The 22,522-nt window shown below is 35.1% G+C and overlaps 1 protein-coding gene across 7 annotated transcripts; it reads left to right on the forward strand.

The window, feature by feature from the left end:
- The first annotated feature begins 10,522 nt into the window (after window positions 1–10,522).
- Window positions 10,523–21,601, forward strand: LOC110447799 (hydroxylysine kinase-like). Of its 7 annotated transcripts, XM_021493728.1 has the most exons (8): window positions 10,523–10,627; window positions 10,750–10,818; window positions 13,746–13,779; window positions 17,063–17,305; window positions 18,320–18,430; window positions 19,022–19,152; window positions 19,702–19,903; window positions 20,644–21,601. In XM_021493728.1, exons 4-8 carry the CDS (start codon window positions 17,074–17,076, stop codon window positions 21,045–21,047), a joined length of 1,080 nt encoding a protein of 359 aa, XP_021349403.1. In that variant the 5' UTR covers window positions 10,523–10,627; window positions 10,750–10,818; window positions 13,746–13,779; window positions 17,063–17,073; the 3' UTR covers window positions 21,048–21,601. The 7 variants fall into 7 exon arrangements, with proteins under 7 accessions (XP_021349403.1, XP_021349401.1, XP_021349404.1 ...); XM_021493726.1 differs by lacking the exon at window positions 13,746–13,779; XM_021493729.1 differs by lacking the exon at window positions 13,746–13,779 and having other exon boundaries at window positions 10,750–10,814.
- The last annotated feature ends 921 nt before the right edge of the window (window positions 21,602–22,522 follow it).

Here is a 22,522-nt window from a genome sequence, read left to right on the forward strand (position 1 = left end):
TTTTTTTTCGGCATCTAGATTATAAGTAAAAACCTCGATATAATGCCCCTCGCTTTGTTTGCCAATTCATTTACCGCCAACATATATTTGAAGGTAACTATTTTTCCGAAGAACTCCTTTTTTCATTCCCGCAATTGATCGCCAAACCCTTTTATAACACTAAAATATCTCCGGACAAATGGTATCAGTATAATATGGTTACACTATACTAACATATGGTGATATAGGTACATGTATCAGTTAGTTGACTAAAACTTTAGCCTTAAATCCAGAATGAAGATAAATTAAATATTGTTATTTAAAATAGACATAAGAGTATCTTAGATTTGTTTTGCCTCTAACATGTTGATGAATCTAGATCCACTGGTACATGTATTGGTCTATAATTATTACTATCATTGATTTCACCTTTACCTATATAAATAGGATTGATATTTGCAGTGTTATAAATTCATGGATTTCACCAGATATTAGTGTTCTATGAAATAATATTGTAAGAGAATAGACTTAGGAAGCTGATAAACTTAATTCTTCTAATTTATGTAGGATAAACTTATGAAGTTGAAATAAATATTTATTTCAAATTGCATGTACAGGTAACATTTCATTAGAGTCTGCTGATTAATGATTATCAATAATGTTAAGCTGATATCAAATATCTTGTTCCGTAATGTAAATTTCTGGAAGTTTAAATAGACATAAGGGAGGTAATACCGGAATGTTTGTGTTGTACCAGCAATATTAGATCAAATCTATCATGATGTACAGTTTGTCTTTATTGATTGTCAGTATAGACAAAACTAACAACTTGTATATCGTCACAACACGAGGACAAACACAGTGTAACAGGAAAGAAATTAGTGTGCGACGACTAGGGATCGAACCCAGGATCGCCGACTTCCTAGCCAGTAGGACGCTTCACCACGGGGATTAAGGGAAATTCCCTCTAGCTCGAAGCTAGAAGGTGACCGCAATCCTATGTACATGCACTGGTTTCATAAACATTCGCGGACTTAAGAAAATTCCTCAGAGTACAATTTCTCCATTTGGTAGTAGTATTGAAGTTTAGGGACCATCTCAACTTTGGGGAATTCTTTTTCTCTCATTTTCCTGTGTGTAAGATAAAGCTGTCCAGGGTAAGACAGGGGTGAAGAACACTTCTATATTACACCCCATTTTACGTGACGTGATGTCACAATGGCTCCACAATGAAGTGACGTCACGAATTTGAAACTCTCCGTTGCCGCAATGCAGAAAAGGCGAATTGATGAAATTAAAACATTTTACTATATATTTACGGTACACGTTAGAAAGATGTAATTATTCTTTCTGCGCAACTTTGTTTGCAAATATGGGATATGCTTAATCTGGCCTGCTGATTGGTTTTCGTCTAAAAAGCTCATAGGAATAATTGATATTTTCAAAATGGTGGCCACTCCAAACGCATTTTCATGGTTTCTGGGCTTATTCTGGTGGTTGGAATGAGAGGAAAATATTCTTTCATGCCCAAGGGTGTAGGATAGGGACATTCCATCCTCGAGATTTTCAAATTTGGAAACCCCTCGGGTGGAATGTTCCTATCCTACACCCCTGGGTGTGAAGGAGTCTTGTTATCATCATTAATGTTCGCAATTAGAAAGTTGTCAGGTAACGTAATTCCTGTCAATGAAAAACGTCGTAACACATAGTCTGATATTGTAGAAGTCTAATCCGTAATAAATCCGTCACACTTATGCCTCGCTTCGTGTCTAACTAAAACAACGCGAATCATTGAAGGTCCGTGTAGGTAATTGACAATGGAATACGAATTGAATGTAATCATTGAAAACAAATGCTGCTGAAAGCTACATTCTTCCTGGTCAGTTCGCTGTTGTGACACATCAACGAAGCGATCCAACACAGCTGTAGTGTGACGATAAAGATATTATTTTGTGAAAAAATGAATGCATCAAGTATTAATCAAAGTATATTAGAATAAGGATTGTACGCCGTTTTTGCGTGTCTATTGTTAACCAGGAATGTTTCGCCACACTTAAATTTTCGCCTTTTTCGCCCTCAATAATGAAGTGAACTTGTCATGCAGCGAATATTAGTTCATCACATACAATATAGAGAAGTTAGATGTTAAGGGAGAAATCTGAACTTGGTGAACATGGATTTTATCGACAAAGGGCGAATATTTGACGGGGCGGGAGTTTCACGGTATGTTATACTGACGACTAAAAATTTAGCTTAATATTTGGTTTGGTTTGTGTATTTAAGGTCATGCAATTTTTTGGTGGTGGACGAAAGCCGTACCTGGCGACTGTCCACACATATCTCGAACCCGCGATGGAGGGCTAATGGTACATGTAGCAGAATGTCAGACGCATTATCTACTTGACGACCGTGGCCCCGTTTAGCTTAATATCTCGACTTATATCGGTATATACACTCAAAACAAAACAATAGCCCCAAACTATGACATGAACAAAATAAAGACATACCTGCAGATGGGGGATCGGGAAAAGAGTATACCTGCTGTTATTCACTGCTGTTAATATGGTAGGACTCATGTGGAAACCCCACGCAGAATTGGGGAATTACTTTGGTGTCCTCTATTTGGGGACACAAAAACGACCAATATAAATATGCTGTACCAATTGCAATATTTGAGATATTTACCTTTCTACTTCTTACTAGCTTTCAGTTCCCAGCGCCTTGCTTGGCAACATCTCACTTTTGGTTGGATTGAATGTTGAGCGCTTGCCCAGGTGAGGAATGCAATAGGTTCTGTCCCATGCCGGGACATACCAAAGTCGTTGAAAATGGTAGTTGTTATTCCTTGCTACACGTTCAGCATTTAGGGGAATGGCAACAACTGGTTCACCCGTTGTCAGTATAATGTGACTTGGCGGCATGCTGTGCTGGGTGGCTTCGGCATGGTATTTCAGTCACATATCACTATAAAGTCGGCATCAGATCCGCGCTATCACAATTAGACAAGCACACCAAAAGACCCTGTCTCCTGCATATAAACACGCAAGCATGCATACACAACACACATGGAGGCACGTCCTTAAATGACCTTACCTGTTAATAGGACGTAAAAAAGCATTTAAACCGAACCAAATCAAAAACCAAAATAAAGATAAGAGAGATTGTGATGTTTTAACTAAGAAAAAACAGTATACGATCGTAAATAGTAAAGTTAGAACTTTTCTCGTGCAGTATTGTAGTAGGATAAATTCATTGAAATGTCTTAATATGAAGCTTAATAGCACGAAACTTTGGAGAAGCATCACCAATGTAAAAGTCTTGCATGTATTATATCATTATGTATGTCAGTTGTTTTGTCACTCAAATAATAGTTTCTGTAATGTCAGTATTAATGGTATAATTCACTTGCCTAATGTGCATGTACGGAAAAGCATTTGGGCCGAGTAGAAGAAAAAATCTTTTTGTTCGTGTTATATCTCGAAATTTCAAGATAACAACTCAAAATTTCGAGTTAAGAAGTCGAGATATCGAGTTAATATCTTGAAATGTCGATTAAGTTAGTCGAACATTTTGAGGTTATATCTTGAAAATTATAATTGTTATCACGAAAAATGAAATATGTTTTTGTCTACATGATCCTTATGCTCTTCCATATGCATTGGCTATGGGTCGACAGATGTAAGGATGACACCTCAAGTATCACGTTATAATGCAATGTTATTTAGATATCTATTAACTATATCAGTAAGCATGCGACTCTAGAGATGTTATATATCTGACAGCTGGATGCAATACAACTTTAAAGATCCTCGTACGACTGAAGCAACTGTAACTCTAGAGTGAACACTATTTTTGTCTCTTTTATACCTTTGATATAGTATTTTAAGAAATGTCTTTGGTGACTTTTAAATATTAGACCGTAGCAAGTGACATTGTCAAAACTTGAGTAATATCGTGAAATCTACATGTAGCTAAGGTCTGAAAGTACAAAAAAAGTCACGTTGACCTACATTTGATATATTGTTGTAACACCAACATATAGACATTTGTGAAGATTCATGATTCTGGTCTTCAATTATTTGGCATTGGAGCTGAAAAGGGTCTGACGGACAGATTAACGGAGATAAATTGTGATTTTTTATAAAATATGGGATCCGGCACTATGTCTCTAGTTGCTCCGCGATTGTGACGTCAGATTGACATATATGTTATACGAGCTCATAACTGTCAATGTCATATGTAAATATATCGTAAGTGAACACATTAATCAATAATATCTTAAAAGTAACATACCATGGTTTGGTTTTATAACTTTGGAATTGAATATAAATATATATATTTACATTTCTACTGAACTTGGAGTCAATATACCTTCTTAACAATTTAAAGGTTATTTTTCAATGAACTTTTGATTTGGCGTATGGATACATCAGCATATTATCAACCTAATTACTCTGTTATTCCGCGGAGCGCGGGAAGTATTTTTTTGTTTAGTTTAGTTGTTTTTGTCAGAAGTATTTAATTGAATTCAAAAAATAATTTACATCTTAAGTTGCTTTTTCATATTAACAGGACGACGTCTCACAGTGAGTGATGACGTCATAAGTTTTGATACCCTTTGTGGTGTTAGACTTGCACAAGACCGATATTTTAGAAATTATCCGAACATATATCAATATCGCTCTGAATGTAAATATAAGGATAGAATCCCATTTTGTTGAGGTTTATGGGGTATAAACATCAATGGGTCTGGAGACAAATTCAAAATAAACTGCTTCGCAGTTCATAAAAATTGTCTCAAGACCGATTGAGGTTTATACCCAATAAACCTCTACAAAACAGAATTCAATCCTTAAATGTACCGAGACACACTACAACCATTACTCTTGGTTATAGGTCAAAACTTAGTGATATATCTTTTTTATTAAAAATATTCAGCAACTTCTTGCTTATTTGAAGATCCCACTGCCTAAAACTGTTACCACGTATTAGAAACTTGTTTGGCAGTCATGAGTATAGCTTTGATATTTCATTTCTGAAAAAAACTTACTTCGTGGAACTTTATGGAAAATAAATGTTAAAACAGATTAAATGAAAGTAAAACCATCAACCCTGTACTGAGAGTACAACAAGCAATTGGATCAGACCAGGATTCGAACCGAAGCCCTCCATTTATTGAAATGTCGCTTCAAACAACATGATGAATATCAAAGGTAGAATCTGTCACGCTAACGTCATATCCAAACTTTTAATACATGGGGAGATTACTGCATGTGTAATAAATTACACCAGCGTATATTATGTTGTGACTGCGATAGGGCAGCGATCCTTAATGAGGATTTTTGAAGCTGGGTTATATGATCATGGTTTAATGTAATTGACGTTATACGTCACCAGATGTCGCTTCATCTCCAGCCGTTACTTCACAAAATATATATATATATCCGATAAGCCTTGATAGTTTACATTGACGTCTTTATTTTATAGTAATTAATTGTCTTAATGTATGTAACAGGTGCCTTTATTATTTTGCCGAAGTCTCCGCTCGTGGGTTTAACTAGGTACATATGGTTTCCTATATCAGACACTCTATCGAATGAGCTAAATCGAAGTTGTCCCTAGACGTGTCGGTACAGGAGGGATAGTAATTTTACTATCGGAAAATTTACACAATATTTAAATATACCTGATAATTTAAAAATATTCAAAACGCAACTGAATTGATCTATCTGTATGTTTGGTTTTTGTTGTCACTTTCGTGAATCTACCAAAATAGAGAAAAGTGCATTAATGATAGAAAGCTGGTCGTCGAACAGGTAAGTAATGTTCATATTTCTTTGTTCTTCCATAAATTGTATGCGTGATTTACCTTTCTTGCACCTATTGATGAGAATATGTCAGTGAAATGGAATCTCCAGTAAAAAAATACAGCTGTGTCGATAAGCAGTTTCTTCAAATATATGTAATATCGTCATGTGAATGTAGTTATAAAACATAATAAATCTAAAAATCACAGAAGCCTGTGCATTTGTAAATCTGCAGGTCCTTTTGGACACTCAACACGTCAGTTTAGGTCCAAACAAAGCTATATTGATAGATTAAAACAAAACTATATTGTAAAGTCAAAACATAGCTATATTGTAAATTCAAAACATAACTAATTTATTGACAGGTCCAAACAAAGTTATATTGTAAGGTTCAAACATAGCTTTATCATAAGGTCAAAAAAGGGGATTTATTGTAAGGTCAGAATATAGCTATAATGTTTGTTTCAAACATAACTATAATGTAACTATTCCTCATGTCCCTGAAGACTCACCATACATCAGTTTAGGTGCAAACATATCTTTATTGTAAAGTTCAAACAAAGCTATATTGTTTGATCAAAACATAGCTATATTGTTTGGTCAAAACATAGCTATATTGTTAGGTTCAAACATAACTACAATTAACTAATATTCATGTCCATGAAGACTTACCATACATCAGTTTAGGTGTAAACATGAAGTTATTGTCAGGTCAAAACATAGTTGTATTGTAAGGTCAAAACAGAGCTTTATTGTAAGGTTCTAACATAGCAATATTGTAAGGTCCAAACATTGACATATTGTTAGGTCCAAATTGAGCTATATAGTAATGTTCAAACACAGATAAATTGTTAGATCTAGACATAGCTATGGTGTAAGTTCAAACATAGGTATAATGTTACCTATCTTCAGGTCCCTCTTGACTCTTAATCAGTTTCCGTCAAAACATAGCTATATCGTAAGGTCCAATCATATATTTACTGTAAGGTCAAAACATAGCTATATTGTAAGGTACAGACGTAGCTATATTGTAAGATATATATATAGCTATAATGTAAGGTACAGACATAGCTATAATGTAAGATACGGACATAGCTATAATGTAAAGTATAAACATAGGTAGAATGTAATCTCCCAGGTCTATATTGACACTCAATACATCAGTTAAGGTCTAAACATATCTTTATTGTAAGCTCAAACAGATATAATGTAATTAATCTTCAGAACACCGTAAACTCTTCATACATAAGTTTATGTCCAAACATAGCTATACCGTAAGGTTAAAACTTAGCTTTAAAGTAACATTTACACCCCGAGCACTGTTGTTGATTACATTTTGTTTATTTTATCTTTACCCTATCTCGTATCTCAAAAAACTCGCAGGTTTTTTTCTTTTAAAAGTTAAATTTACCAAACCTATAGTTTTGCCGGAAAAACGAATAGTTTGCAATATATATCAACATTTTTTTGGCAATGGTAAGGGGATCCTTAAGTGTCTACGTGTGTACATTAGTCTACGTGAGAAGACTAATAAACTTATATAACTAATATATCTTAAGGTACAGACAAAGCTATAATGTAAGGTACAAACATAGCTATAATGTAAGGTACAGACATAACTGTAATGTAAGGTACAAACAAAGCTATAATGTAACAGGTCCATGTTGACACTCAACACATCGGTTAAGGTCCAACATAGTTTTACTGTAAGGTCCAACTATATGTATATTGTAAAGTCAAAACATAGCTGTGTTGTAAGGTTCAAACATAGATTTATTGTAAGGTCCAACCATAGCTACATGTATATTGTAAAGTCCAAACCAAGCTGTATTTTCAGGTACAAACATAGCTATATTATAAGGTACAGACACAGCTATATTGTAAAGTCCAACCATAGCTATATTGTAAGGTAAAAACATAGCTGTATTGTAAGGTCCAAACATAGCTATATTGTAAGGTAAAAACATAGCTGTATTGTAAGGTACAGACCTAGCTATATTGTCAAGTCTAAACAGAGCTGTATTTTCAGGTAAAAAACATAGCTGTAGTGTAAGGTACAAACATAGCTATATTGTAAGGTACAGATACAGCTATATTGTAGGATATACACATAGCTATATTGTCAAGTTCAAACAGAGCTGTATTTTCAGGTAAAAACATAGCTGTAGTGTAAGGTACAGACATAGCCATAGTGTAAGTTTCAATGATAGCTATATTGTAAGGTCCGAACATAGCTATATTATAAGGTACGTCATAGCTATATTGTAAGGTACAGACATAGCTATAGTGTAAGGTCAAAACATAGCTATATTATAAGGTACACACATAGTTATATTGTAAGGTACAGACATAGCTATATTGTAAGGTACAAACATAGCTATATTATAAGGTACACACATAGCTATATTGTAAGGTACAAACATAGCTATATTGTAAGGTCCAAATATAGTAATATTGTAAGGTCAAAGCATAGCAATATTGTACGGTTCAAACATAGCTTTAATGTAACGAATTATCAGGTCATTGTGGACACTCAACACATCAGTTTGCGTCCAAACATAGATATAGTTTAAGGTCCAGACATAGCTATATTGTTACGTCCAGACATAGCTATATTGTTACGTCCAGACATAGCTATATTGAATTGTCCAAGCATAGCTATATTATTAGGTTCAAACACGGATAAATTGTAAGGTCCAAACATAGTTGTTTTGTAAGGTCCAATTTAATTTGAATGTAAGATCTAAACATAGCTATAAGGTAAGGTCCAAACATTGTTGTATTAATCCAATTATCAGGATCATGTTGATACTCAACACAGCATTTTAGGTCCAAACCTGTATATTTTAATGGTTAAACAGAGCTATAATGTAACAAATTCCATGTTTCCTTTGATCAAAACCACAGTGACCAGACAATGTCTATTCGTTAAACTAAACAGTTGCTAAATATACAGGGGTCTGACACAAAACGTTTGGCTAAATAATCAGTGTTATTTACTCACAAATTTAATCAGAAATGAGCTGTCCCTGAATTTCTGCCTACAATTATTACCGTACTAGTAGTGGAAATAAACGATAATGGATGCCTCTATTATCGCTAGTAACGTGTTTGGTAATTTATTTATTGCATATGAATGTACATGTGTATCCGGTAAAAATGATCTGATAATGATGTATTCCTGTTCTCTTAAGGATCTTTCTCCCACTGCACTGTTTTCCCCTATATAAAGTAGCATCCATTTAGAACTTTCGTTTGGATACAATGGTAGCACATTTCGGTCAGGACAACCTGAAGTCACGAGTTCGAATCCCTGTCTTGTCTCGCTGAATTGTTTACACTCAGAACACTGTTGTTGATTATGTTTTGTTTATTTTATCTTTAACATTTCGCTTAAGATATATATTTTTTTCTTTTCCGGAATGATTTTTCAAAGCTTTAGTCTTGCCGGAAAACACTCGATTTCAGCAACGTGCTCGGAAGGAAAACAATGATTCCACGGCAAACCCATAAAACACTGTGGTAACACGCTAAACACCGATGCAAAAAGCGAGTTATTGCTAAATTATTGATAAGTTCATATTAATAGCACAGGTGGAAACTTCGATTCGTTTAAATATCTGCATCACCAAAGAGTAGCGTCATCGGTCCCATACGTAAATTGTACTAGCGTACGCTTCATAAGTGCGATTTTCAACTGGGACCGAGATTGGACAACCTCGATATGCAGGGATTACGCTCACATTCGCTCCCTGCACCATTGGACTATGGCATAGCAAAGATTGGTCTCAGGTAGCAAAAACTGACCAATCGCTAGGCTGATGGATGTCCTTTGAAGATTACAAAGGAGAGACGCCCGACTTCGAAGCCTATCATTTGTTACCGTTACGTGACCACGAGATTCTTTTGATGTACATCAAACAATCGGACTAGTCTTCTCGTCTCGTCCACAAGGTGCTGCACATTGAGCCTTCAATTTTGCTATGACATATTCCAGGGGTGCAAAGAGCGAAAGTGAGCATAACCCCTGGATATCGGGGATGCAGATTGGAGGGAAGATCAGTTATTGCATTATACTTATGCAGTGTTTGTAGCTTGTATGAATGTATCGTTTCCATGTACTGTATAGGAATACACATGACTTCGGATGCATTTTATTTAAAAGAAACTGATATGTCTGGTCAAACATATTTCAAGGAAAGTCTTTTCACAATTTAAAAATTCCAAATCGTTCAAGACTCTGTAGCACCAAACCTATCTTTAGGAAATAGGAAAAAACTAAAATGCAAAAACTCGCTGATCAATCTTGATATTTTTATGTATTGTTTTCGTAATATAAGGTATATCTTTGGCTGTCTTTTGTAAGTCTTGAAAAAAGGAGTAGGCTGCTCCAAAAAAATCTGCTTTATTTTGTCGCCAATGCCGACATCGTTTTGTTTTCTATCATATTATTTTGGAATAGGTTTATGTGAATAATCGCCCTAGGACATGTCCTAGGGCGATTATTCACATAAACCTATTCCGATTACATATATTTACGCATATTTAAACACATATGACTTTATACCGGGTGTTTTATTAACCGGGTATTTTATTTTCACGCTATAGATCGGTAGTAAAAGTACATGTACCTTATTTACCTATAAAGTACGTAATGATATGCCACTGTGTATACTAAATACGTGTATCAACAGGCGATCACTGAATAAATTAGGATCTACCTGAGAACGCAAGGACCTATCAGCGTTATGAAAATCGTTCATGCACAGTGTGAATATCTGTTCAAGGTGTCCTGTCGCAGTCTTGTCGCAATATCCAGCTGGAGAGTGACGTATTACCAGGTTAGAATGATTAATGTTTGAAATTTAATGTGTAAGAAAACAATTATTGAGTGGAAGAATACGTGTTGGTATACAAAAAGGCATCCAAATTGGCGTTTATCCGTCTGTCCTGCATTTTCTAGTACCTGCATCCTAGAACCCGACTAGAATAGACGGACAGGCCACCGGATCGTAGGAATTTGTAACAGTAGGTATGTGAACTGTTTCTTCTATAAAATAACGCAAATGTAACAATAAGTGGAATGAAAACGGTATTTATTATGTGTGATATGGTCAGTTAGTTATGTAATATATGTGTGTTATTTAGAGGTTAATATATTACCATTTTGATATCATACCCATTATCAGCCCGAGTGTCCTGATATGAGCCAGAGGAGCCGAAGGCACCGTGGGCTGATAATGGGTGTGATATCAAAATGGTGATATCATAAACTTATTATCTTTATACTTATACATGAATGTCTTTTTGATAATAAATAAAAAATAAAAACAATAAAAACACTTGTAAGAAGTGATCTCATCAACCTTCTTATGGCTAATGTCGGACTCGGTTTTCCTGTGCGTGTTTGAATTCTGTATATAATGTTGTGTGACCGTTGGGAACCAGGTTATGGATAGAGTATATAATGTTGGGCGACCGTTGGGAACCAGGCTATGAATATATTATACAATTGTGTGCGACCCTAGGGAACCAGGCTATTAATAGAGTATATTACGTTGTGTGATCCTAGGAAACCAAGCTATGAATAGAGTATATATTTTTGGTGACAAAGGCTATGAATAGATTATATAATGTTGTGTGACCGTGGAGTACCAGGATATGAATAGAGTATATAACGTTGTGTGACCCTGGGGAACCATGGTATTAATAGAGTATGTAGTGGTGGGAGATCCTGTGGAATCAGGCTTTTAATAGAGGATATTACGTTATGTGACACTGGGGAACCATGGTATTAATAGAGTTTGTAATTGTGGGAAACCCTGGGGACAATCTCATTGAAATCGGATGTTAATAAAAATACCTACGGTTCATACTGTACGTAATAATGTATTTATTCAGATTGCCCTTTGGGAACTTCAAAATGAATAGAATATATTATACGTATTATGACACAGACAGGCAAATCATGATATGAATAATAATAGAGGGTGAAAGTACGGCGACCCAGAGGAGCCGCTTTATACATTTACAACTGTATAAGTTGACATAGTAGTAGTAGTAGCTATAGACAGTGTATGTGTAAAAATTGAGTGTCTAAGTAGATCTATGATGGCCATGGGGAAAGCAAGATAGGAATAGTGACATAAGTAAGGTGATTTTAGGGAACCCTGGTAAAAGTTAAAGTTTATGTTTGGTGATCCTAGAAATATGTATGGACATAGTGTACAAGTTAGGATGCATAAATAGTATATGTTTGATGATATATCTCCTTGGTGTTGGGAACTGTTGATATTATTAGTGCACAAATAATGTCACTATGGAAAACCATGATATAAATATACAACCGATTACGTTATATCACCAGTTATTTAGTGACCCATAGGGAACTTCGATAATAATATATCGATCGAGCGATCATTCATTTTTCCTTCAGCTTTGAGGCCTGTATGACTTTTGATACTTACCATATACATTCATGCTTGCTATGATTCCAATATTCCGGTGTATTTTCCTATGCGCTCGATCTTATCGCGAAACCGGTTTTGTTTTGTCTTAAGTGAAAAAACACGTGGACCGGAAATGACTAAAACGAAATAACCCGTGGACACTAACAGTGAGGACATGTTCCTTCTGTAGAGCGCTCCGGTTGAGTACCCACTAAAACACCGATAGCTAAACAGGATTTAACTGAACATTGCGGAGAAACGAAACAGTGCATATCGGGATTTTTTATTTGTTTTGTTAATGTATTCAAGACCTCTTTCAGATTATATCAACAGATATAATTCTGTCTAGGTATACTATTCGGAACGCATGTGTCGTTATCATTGGGAACCATATGTAGTCAGAGGGGATGTTACGGCGTTATGATTTCTCATCCGACACGATTTTAACACCCGGGTGAGAAATCGTGCTAAATTGCTGCTTTGGCATCACGATTTCTCACCCCTGCACGATTTCTCAAGGACACGTTTTCTCACTCGGCGTGGTTTCTCACCCCAACTCTCTCTCCATTTGGGATGGATTTTGTCCGTTTGTGCCTTAGTGTAATGAGCTGACATGATCTCAAATGAGTGGTTGTTCAACGTACATCATGTCTTATAGTTATTGATCTATTTATCTATCAAGCTATGTATTCATTTACTTTTGAAATACGCAACAGGAGTCTTAAAAAATATTCACAGATTCAAAAAGACTGTTGCCCGATTCATACAATGCACGTGTGCGCACCTTCCCGGATTGCTCTGGAAAGGTACATACATTTCCTTTTTAATTATAAAGTATAACAATAAAAACTCGTAAAAGAAACTTACCCAGCAGTCGCAAGTGATGCATCAGAAAATGATTGCAATGCCATACTACTAGGGTTGTCAAACCGGTCTTATTTTTGTAACCGGTTACTCAACAATCTATCGATCGAGTAACCGGTCAATCGGTCAGTTTGGTAGTCAAATAATAAACAGCAACAAATACATTATATATGTTGGGAACATGTTCTACCTAAAACGTATTTACACCACAAACATACATGTTTATCTTAAATAGCATGATAGTTTACTCGTGTATGTCAAGGTTAACACAGGAAATAGTTTCATATAACCTCAGTAAGTATATTTCATGGACAACACATGTCGGAACGCAGTAAGACGCGCGATTCAGTAACAGATATCTGTACTCGAAATCATATGCGGTAATATTGTTTTAGAACACATTTTGTTTGACAACCGTCTATTTTAAAAGTTTCCTCATCAGATTATATTATATATCGCATTAAAAGCGTGTTCTATCTCTAAAAGTTGACATTTCACAACTTTGTATTCTGGCTTCCTTTTAAAATCTGTTGTCAGTATTTACAAAAGAGTACAAAATTAACACTAACATGTAATCCCTGAACACTGTTTTTATTATTAATTATCCGATTTTGGTCGCATCTATACAAATGTAGATAATTTGTAGGTCTAAGCCAGGGAAACATGGGCTCCCAAATGAGGTAAGTAAATGTCCGACTATTCGGTTAAGGATTTTGGTAACCGGTTTGTGGTCTTCCGACCAAGTAACTGGTTAACGGGCTAACCATTGACAACCCTACATAACACATTTGCATGCCAAATCTTCAAAATCGGTCAATATATAAATGTCGACCAATCAGGACCTGCCATAACACGGACATTTTGTCAAATAAAACAAATCAAAGCAGATCGCAGTAGTGTTCGTAGCGACATTGCACACTTTTGCATAGGGATATTGTAAAATGAATAGATTTTTACCTTAATTGCAGTCCATAAATCAGAACAAAAATTATTATAGCCCGAAATGAAAGGCCATGATTCAGACCTGTTTGGAAACTTAATATCGAATACCATTTGTGTATATATGTATTATATACTTGTAACTGCAGTACGGCTCTAGATCTATTACTATGATACTTGTATCCCTCTGTACAACCACGCATGCTTATACATTAAATAAGTGTATGTTATATTTCTCTGTATATCATTGTAAGTCAAAGGTGTTGAAATAAAATAAAAGGTTTGAAGTTTGAAAAAGTTTGCACAGTAGTTTCTAAGTTTATAATATGGTAATATGCCTACTCCTAGAACGATTTCTCACCAGGGTGAGAAATCGTGCAGGTGTAAGAAATCGTGTTGCGAACTTTGGTGAGAAATTGTGTCTGAGTGAGAAATCGTGCCGTAGCACCCCACATGCAAAAAATACTGGTATTTTCGAGTAGACATATGATAAGTTGTATGAATATATTCTGCATTGCTAAAAACGCAAAGACAAAAAATATTTTTTTGAATCAATAATCCTGACCTAAAGAGGGTTTATGTAAACATTCGGTAAAATGCCCTCTCCCGCTCCCCCCAATAATGTTACATGTTTTAACTAAAAGGGTGGAAGAAAAGCTGTCAATGTCACAAAAATTCCTCGAAGCAGAATTCATATTTCCGATCGATGTTCAAAAATACATTACATCATAGTGTCGTTGAAAAGATGGATTTTGTCTGCTTTCACTTCTGCACTGCCTTTTAATTTCAAGCTGTATTTGGGTAAGAGGATGTATTGTGTGTTCAAATGTTGTGTTGCGATATATTTAAATCGTTCTTTATAAAGCAAAATATAACTAATGTTTCAAAGAAAGCTATTTTGTCCTCATTTATTTTGCCGTGTAACTACATATATCCCCGACAGAAGTGATTGAATCGCTCAGTCCTGACACTGGGATAGGACAGGCAAGTGACCTTTCAACCCCATGAATTTTCAACATCATATTCAAAACACATATGTTAAATGGTTTTAACTGATACTTGTGAACTTCTCAGCTATCATTCTGGTTTAGAGTACCTTATCCCTGTCAAACAACTTCATTCTTTCAATAGGTGCCTATCATTTAAGCTATAAACATTACATTTACACAGTTACGAAATTAATGAGTTATTTCAAAGGGATCCATATCAGGTTCCTGCCTGTTTACTTAATTATTTTGTTTTCTATGTCAACGACATTTTGTTACATGTATATACTGTTCATCCATTATATACAAAAAACGTGAGTGGTAAAGTACACTGAGCATGCATTTCACTCCTAAATATATTCCTATGGGGATTCTGTTGAACGAATCAAATCAAAAATACAGCTTGGCCTATATCTAATTAAACAATTTCATCCTTAAAACGGTACCACAACCAGACATGACCAAAATCTCACAAGTAGCCACTATACATTTACAAATGTATATTTTATAAAGCTATCTTTGCAAACTAATACATATAAATAATTATGCTAATGCGTTACGATTTCCTTTGTTATCGATCGTTTGTCTATATAAATCAATTATAGTGACCTCTTATGAGTCAGTTCACGGGAAAATGACAGACAAATCTGCAATTCGAGAGGCATTTTCGCATTATACTGACAAATTTATTTGTTTTATAAATTTAAAACTAGTTGGGAAAAATGGTTAAACTGGAATAGGCCTGGTTTCAAATTTTCATAATTGCGAGGATTTCACAAACATTCGAGTACAACATCCAGCCTGTCTCGGACTGGATATGATCATATCCACTGACCAACCTTAATATTTGTGAATAAAACAACAAAAAACCCACAATTTTAGTTTACTTCACATATTTAGCACGTATATGGTATATCAAATTTAGGTGTACATTGAGCATACTAGGCTATCATTTACAATAAGACCAATTATCAGTGATATTAGTCGAGACGGTCGCAAATAGTGAATCACACCGGTAGGCTCCTATTTGTTGACGGTAAAGGAGATTTTCTCCTTATTTAAAATTCGTTAGTTGTCCTGGTAACAGATGTTATGTAGTTGAAAGCACACAAAAACAAACAATATATACATGTTACATGTTAACAGATATAACATTTGTATTAGCTGTTAGCCGTTGAAAGGAGTAATGTGTAATGACGTCCGTGGTTGGTATCGTTTCACATTAAACGTCAGTATGGGGCTAATTTCAGTGATCATTGGTTTTATTCTATATTTGAACGTAGTACATAACCATCGTATCAAATGCAGATGTACGACAGACGTGCTAAATATGCGAGATATTCTCATTTATGCTGCTTTTTAAAAAAAAAAATATCCCCGATCATAACCGATCGACACAGACTAAACGCTGTGCAAATTTTGTTTGTGAAATCCATGCAATCCTGAATATTTAATCTAGTACTATTCAAGCTAAACCGTTTCTCGTAACCGAATTTGCTATGTATACGTATATCAAACAAAAACCTCAGAAATATCCCTCGATGTGCAGATTTTTTCCGCTATTTAAATGAACTTAATCATTAGTGGTCACTTTGTGCTCCACATCGTACATATCTACTTGTATTATTGGCGTATTATTGTACTTTTTGCAAGCAAATACATTGTATGGTATTCTGTATTCAAATTAAAAGTAACCAATTAAAAAGCCGCGGGTAAACCGTTTCAATGTTTCAGTTGAGCAAAGACGGAAATATCGCTGCGTCACTAAAATGTTTTAATTTAGTAGCATATTTTGTGTAGCCATTCATCTGATAATTTCACAATTGTCAAAAATACTTCACCCTTTTCAATGGGAAAGTCAACACAATGCTACGTTTTCTGCAGTTTTGCATGATTGTGTTTACATAACTATATGGTATATGATATTTTGTAAACCCAATCGTGCAAAACAGCAAACAACTACTGTTTTACTGTAAACGAAAATCTGCGACTTTAAATAAATTTAATATCATTCTGTTTTGATTTTGCATTCAACAAGGGACAATCAATATGGGGACCGCAGTACTACGTCATGCATTTGTTGGGTCAGTGACAGAATTACTCCGCGCCAAATATGGATTGATTGTGACGTCACAGCGCCAACTTGATGGCTATGTAGATGTGAATGTTTGGGTTGACGTTTCTGATGTAATCACCAACCCGCACATTAATGAACGACATCATGATGGATATGTTGTCAAACTTATCAACGAAAATGACTCCCAAAGACCTCCTCTACTAGGTATGGCTAAGACAACGATGTCCTAATTTTTGGTAGGAAAGAGGAATAAACCCGTTTACCACACAAAGGTCAAAACGAAATTGTTTAATTGTTGCCCCATATCTGAAGTGGAAATAATTCAGTCAAAACGGATAAATCAGGGACACTTCATCCACTATTTAGTGTTAGCTGTAACCGCATCTATAGACAAACAAATTAGCCATGTCATACAAAAGTCACAAATTCAGACTGAAAGTTTGTATACAGATTGGTTCGTCATATTTTTAATGAAATATTTCAGGGATAAAGTTTTTCTCGAAATTCCAAAGGTCACGCTCGCTAACGTTGTCATGCTCGCTAACGTTGTCACGCTCGCTAACGTTCTCTAGAGCCCTGCAATTTATATAATGATAAAATCGAATGTACGCAATTAACTTTTTGACTAGCTCAAGAATAAAGAAAAAAATAACCGATTGCTAGGCTGATATTTGTCTTTTAAAGATGACAGAGGAGGGGGGCGGTTAACCAACATGGTTAACTTCTATAATGTAACAATCTGATGCCATTGTTAAACGATTGGTTGCTGTGCATTTTTGTCACAATCTCACAATTACGATGAGTCAACATTTTGTAAAAGGGGAATATTGTTGAAGGTCCCAAGTGTGAAGCATTTCGTGTTTTTGTGGGGTCAGAGGCAAGCCGCTCCTCCTTTCTGATGGTGAGGCACCTAGTCTTTAAAGCCGAGATAAGAGGGAAACTATTTTGTGATGCTGTACAATCTGACAAATTTTCAGTCCCGCATCCATTGTTATTCCCGACCCCAAGTTCATTTTTCTTAGTTACATTAATACATTACATGTAAGACTCATTGATACTGTTTAAATGTCCTGCTTCATTTAGTTTAATTAAGATATCGTTAGCAAATCATTTTTATGTAATCAACTAAAACAGTGTCTGTATATTGCATCAAGAACGTCTCAAAAAAATGCTCTCACAAACTATGCTCCGTTTTTACCGCTGTGTGATTTAATTCAGATGCTAGACAGCGGTTAATGTTGTACGTCAATAAGGCAGGTATTCCGGCACCACTTCCGGTTAGAACCATTACCGGATGTTATACAAGCTCAGTGGAACTTGTCACGAAAGGTAATATTTTCCTCTCTTTTCACCGATTATTTTTGTAAAGAGGATATGATAGTAACATATTTAAATAGATACATAACGTGTACATCCCCGTCCATCATGTTCAGTCATATCCGGTACTGTCAAGTTTTGCCCAGTACCAATTAAATGTTATTGATCTAGTGGCTAATACTGACTTTTTAAGGATTCTTGTTACATTTACGAACACTCGAAATTGTTATTATCAGGCATGACTACAGTTTTGAAAAATCAGTTCTGGAAATAAATCAAATCCTACAAACGTTGTTGGACGTTAATGATAAAATAATAGATATGAATTAAGCAACACATATTCAACAGTGTTCTGAATTTTAAAAAATGCAAAGCTTAACCAGGACCCGTATTCATGGAACCATTATCATGCTCAAACATGTTTTTGTGCCGAAAAAACTAACCTGTTACCCGTCTAAATCATATGACATAATATTTGTTTTCCATTTTACATTCTGCCTTAAATAACCATCAGCTCTCTATTTAACCAAGCTTCTATAAAAAAACACTTTAGATTAATTAAATACTTAACCTTTTTATAACTCTGGATTGGTGCACTTGTAGGTGACGTCATAAAACGGCAAATTGTAGTTATGTCTTTCTTTCGGGGAATTGTACTGTCTGACCTCTCCATGACCCCAGATGTGCTACAAGAATTGGGGAGAATTACGGGAAAATTAAACATCTGCATGCAGGTCAGTCAGTTGGTCATTGCCAGTTTTATATGTAATATTAACCCAATTCATCGCTGTTTATATGTATGTATACTGCATTTTTTAACAAATGGCCTTTGAGATAATATATTCCATGTCTCTGCAGTTTTGATAATTTATCAAGTGTCCGTCTTGTAGTCAATGGTCTGGATAGATTCACATAGTACTAGAATGAAATAGTTTCTCCCAAACATCCAGCATTTGAACTATGAACAGCACTAATCAAAATATAAATCTGGACTGACCACAAATCATAAAATAGATCCAAGACCAACTACCAGATTAACGGGTGTCCGCGTGATGGCAGCTCCCTGTCAAAGATCTGTATCAGTTGAAATGCAAATACAATATTTGACTACGAACCTGTCAAACGCTGTTAAATACCTTATCACCTAGTCTATGCATTATTATATATATATTGTCACTATATCCCCGGCTTCATTAAAGCATTTAAATGAACAATACAAGTAGTATATTCTTACAATTGTTAATAGAAGTATGTCAAGTTATATAACTTGACATAAATTAAAGGGTGATAACTCTTTGGCTAATCTTCAGACGTTTCCTGACATTACGTCTCTGGAATATGACAGTGTGTGGAAGGTTTGTGAATGTGGACAGCTCCTTAGCCTGGTGGAACACGCTCCTGGTGAAAAACTAAGAACCATGTCCATTAGTATCATCACGGAATTCAACTCAAAAGTTGTCCCTAATCTACAGACGTATCAGACAGGTTTGTACATTCTTAGAAAATTTGAGGTTCAGAATCATTTGTTCACCTTACACTATTCTGAATATCCATAAAATTGCCACACATACTAATATTATTTGTATCTATTTGTATTAATAAAGTCAATATAAAACTCCTTGATATTCCCTACAGTAAAAACCTCAATACAATGCTTCCCTTTTCATTTGCCATCTCACTTAATGCCACCACACTTTCGGGTTATTTTTCTTCTCTTTTTCTTTGGAATTCATTTCCAACTTTTCTCATTTCATCGTCAAACCCCTTTATAACGCCAAAAGTTCACCGGATGATAATGCTGGCAGTATAACGAGGTTTTAATGTATGTTGATATATAACAGGGGCTTTAATTTAAGTATCAGTACATCTACATCGCCTTTTTCTGTCTGCGGTATTCTTTACCATGTTTCCTTTTGTGGTTTGCCAACTTCCTAAGGGAATGCTATGATCTCATTACAAAAAAAGCACACATATATTTTAATGATTAGGAAAGCAAATAAAAGTATAAATGCGTAAGGTGGCTAACCAACGTTTTAAACGTCAGATTCCAGACGATTTAGACGGTGTCTGGACGCTAATATGTGTCAGGGCGAAAAACATACCTAATGTTTCAGCATTCAAATGTATTTAAGTAAAAAGAAAAATCTGAATTTAATTGTTAGTTTTTCTGAAAAAAAAAGTTGTGGAAAAATTGTAAATCAATAACGGTTTATTCTCAATTACAGGGTTAATCCACCACGATGTTGGACCACAAAACATCGTTATGAGACAAGACATGGACCAAAGATGGAAAATGGCGGCCATTTTGGATTTCGGTGATGTCTGTTCTTCGTGTTATGTATTTGAGGTAGCCATTTTGCTTTCAAACATTTTCATGAATGAATTTTCAAGATCAATGACGACCTCTGAAATGGCGCTGACTCGGGACACGGTATTTGATTCCTATACGGCAGTGAAGCCATTGTCGACAAATGAAAAAGAAGTTGTTGACATTTGTGTTGAAGCACGTATTTTACAATGTTGTCTTCTTGGAGAAAAAACGCGGGAAACAGACCCAGGAAACGACTACATTGGGGACTATATTTGCTGGGAGTTGTTAGAAAGCTTGTGTAATACTTGCCGGGATTAAAAGGAAACGGGATATTTTATTTAGCTATCATTACATTTCTACATGTCAATATACTTACGTTTATGTAAGCAATCATTACTTCATTATCAGTAAAGGTTAATTTGAGCTTACAAAATTTGAACTAAAACTGATCTGAAATTACGGTAAAATTCATATGAAGTTCATTTGGGTCAATATCATGTCAAATTCGGGTAATTATTCAGCTGAAACCTGTGCTTATGACAGGTCAATTAATTTACGTTCCCTGTGTATGAAAATTACATCAAAACAAATGACAGTGATGATACTCTCATTTGTCCTCATAAATCATCAGCTAAGGCAGCATATTGTGATGTAATGTAAGAGATAATATTCAGATATGTGCCTCATGTTTCCTTATCAATGTTGGTTCTCTTCATTATACTTTTTTCACAAGTCCCCATATTTTCCTTTGTATCGAAACACAACGTTTCTTTTAAAAAGATAAGACAGAAATTCCATCAATAAGTATTCCATTTCTTTATATTCCAAAATAAACGTTAATTGAATATCTTGCTGATATTTATCAGTGATGCAAATGAAAGAAATCAACTTGCAAATATTTCATGTTTTAACCAAAAAGTGCGGAAAATGAACACGTTTTTTTTTGCAATTATAACATTATTAAATGTTTTGACGATGCAATGATTACGCAATTATGTATCTGCAAATTTACTCTGGAATTACACTTAACTACATATCTGGTTCCGATCGGACCAACCACTGACACAAATAGACACACTCACTCACACACACACACACACACACACACATACACATGCCTCTGAATTAAACCATACACATTCAACTTCTCACGTTCGGAAAATGATACTACCACATGATTGCAGACCAATTTTTTTAACGTGAGATAAAGCAATATGATTGTAGGCATTTAACAAACATATATTTTTCTCAAAGTAGCTTTAAAGCACCAAATTACTGCCAGTCATGTGTTCATCACAACAGTGTATCAATTGCACAATCTGCTATAGGAAAAATAATGATGATATAAAAATGTCCATATATTAAATGTAGTTAGCCAAATAGCACAAGTGTTGTATGATCCTAGTAGCTAAACTTGTTTTAGCTGGTTGTTAAGCACTGATTTAAATGACGAACTAAACTAAACTAATGATAGGTTCCAAATCTTCCAGCGCCATTTAATGCTATGGTAATGTGACGTCATTATTTCGTTGTCGGCGTAGTATGGCTCGCCATTGTTGTTGTTCGGTTCAACATTTCGGGAAGACAATTGAACATCAAAACAAGGTAATGATGTGAAATGGTAGCAGATATTATTAAATGCATATTTATAACATTTGTTGATGCTTATTAAAGAAATATTACACACACATACATTGTATCCGTCTGACTTCTTAAATTACATTCGTGTATTCCACGAATTGACATATGGCATGGGAGCTGAAGCACATGCGAAAGATACATCTTTCATAGGA

This window comes from Mizuhopecten yessoensis, unplaced genomic scaffold, assembly GCF_002113885.1.
Source record: "Mizuhopecten yessoensis strain PY_sf001 unplaced genomic scaffold, ASM211388v2 scaffold3621, whole genome shotgun sequence".
NCBI lineage: Eukaryota > Metazoa > Mollusca > Bivalvia > Pectinida > Pectinidae > Mizuhopecten > Mizuhopecten yessoensis.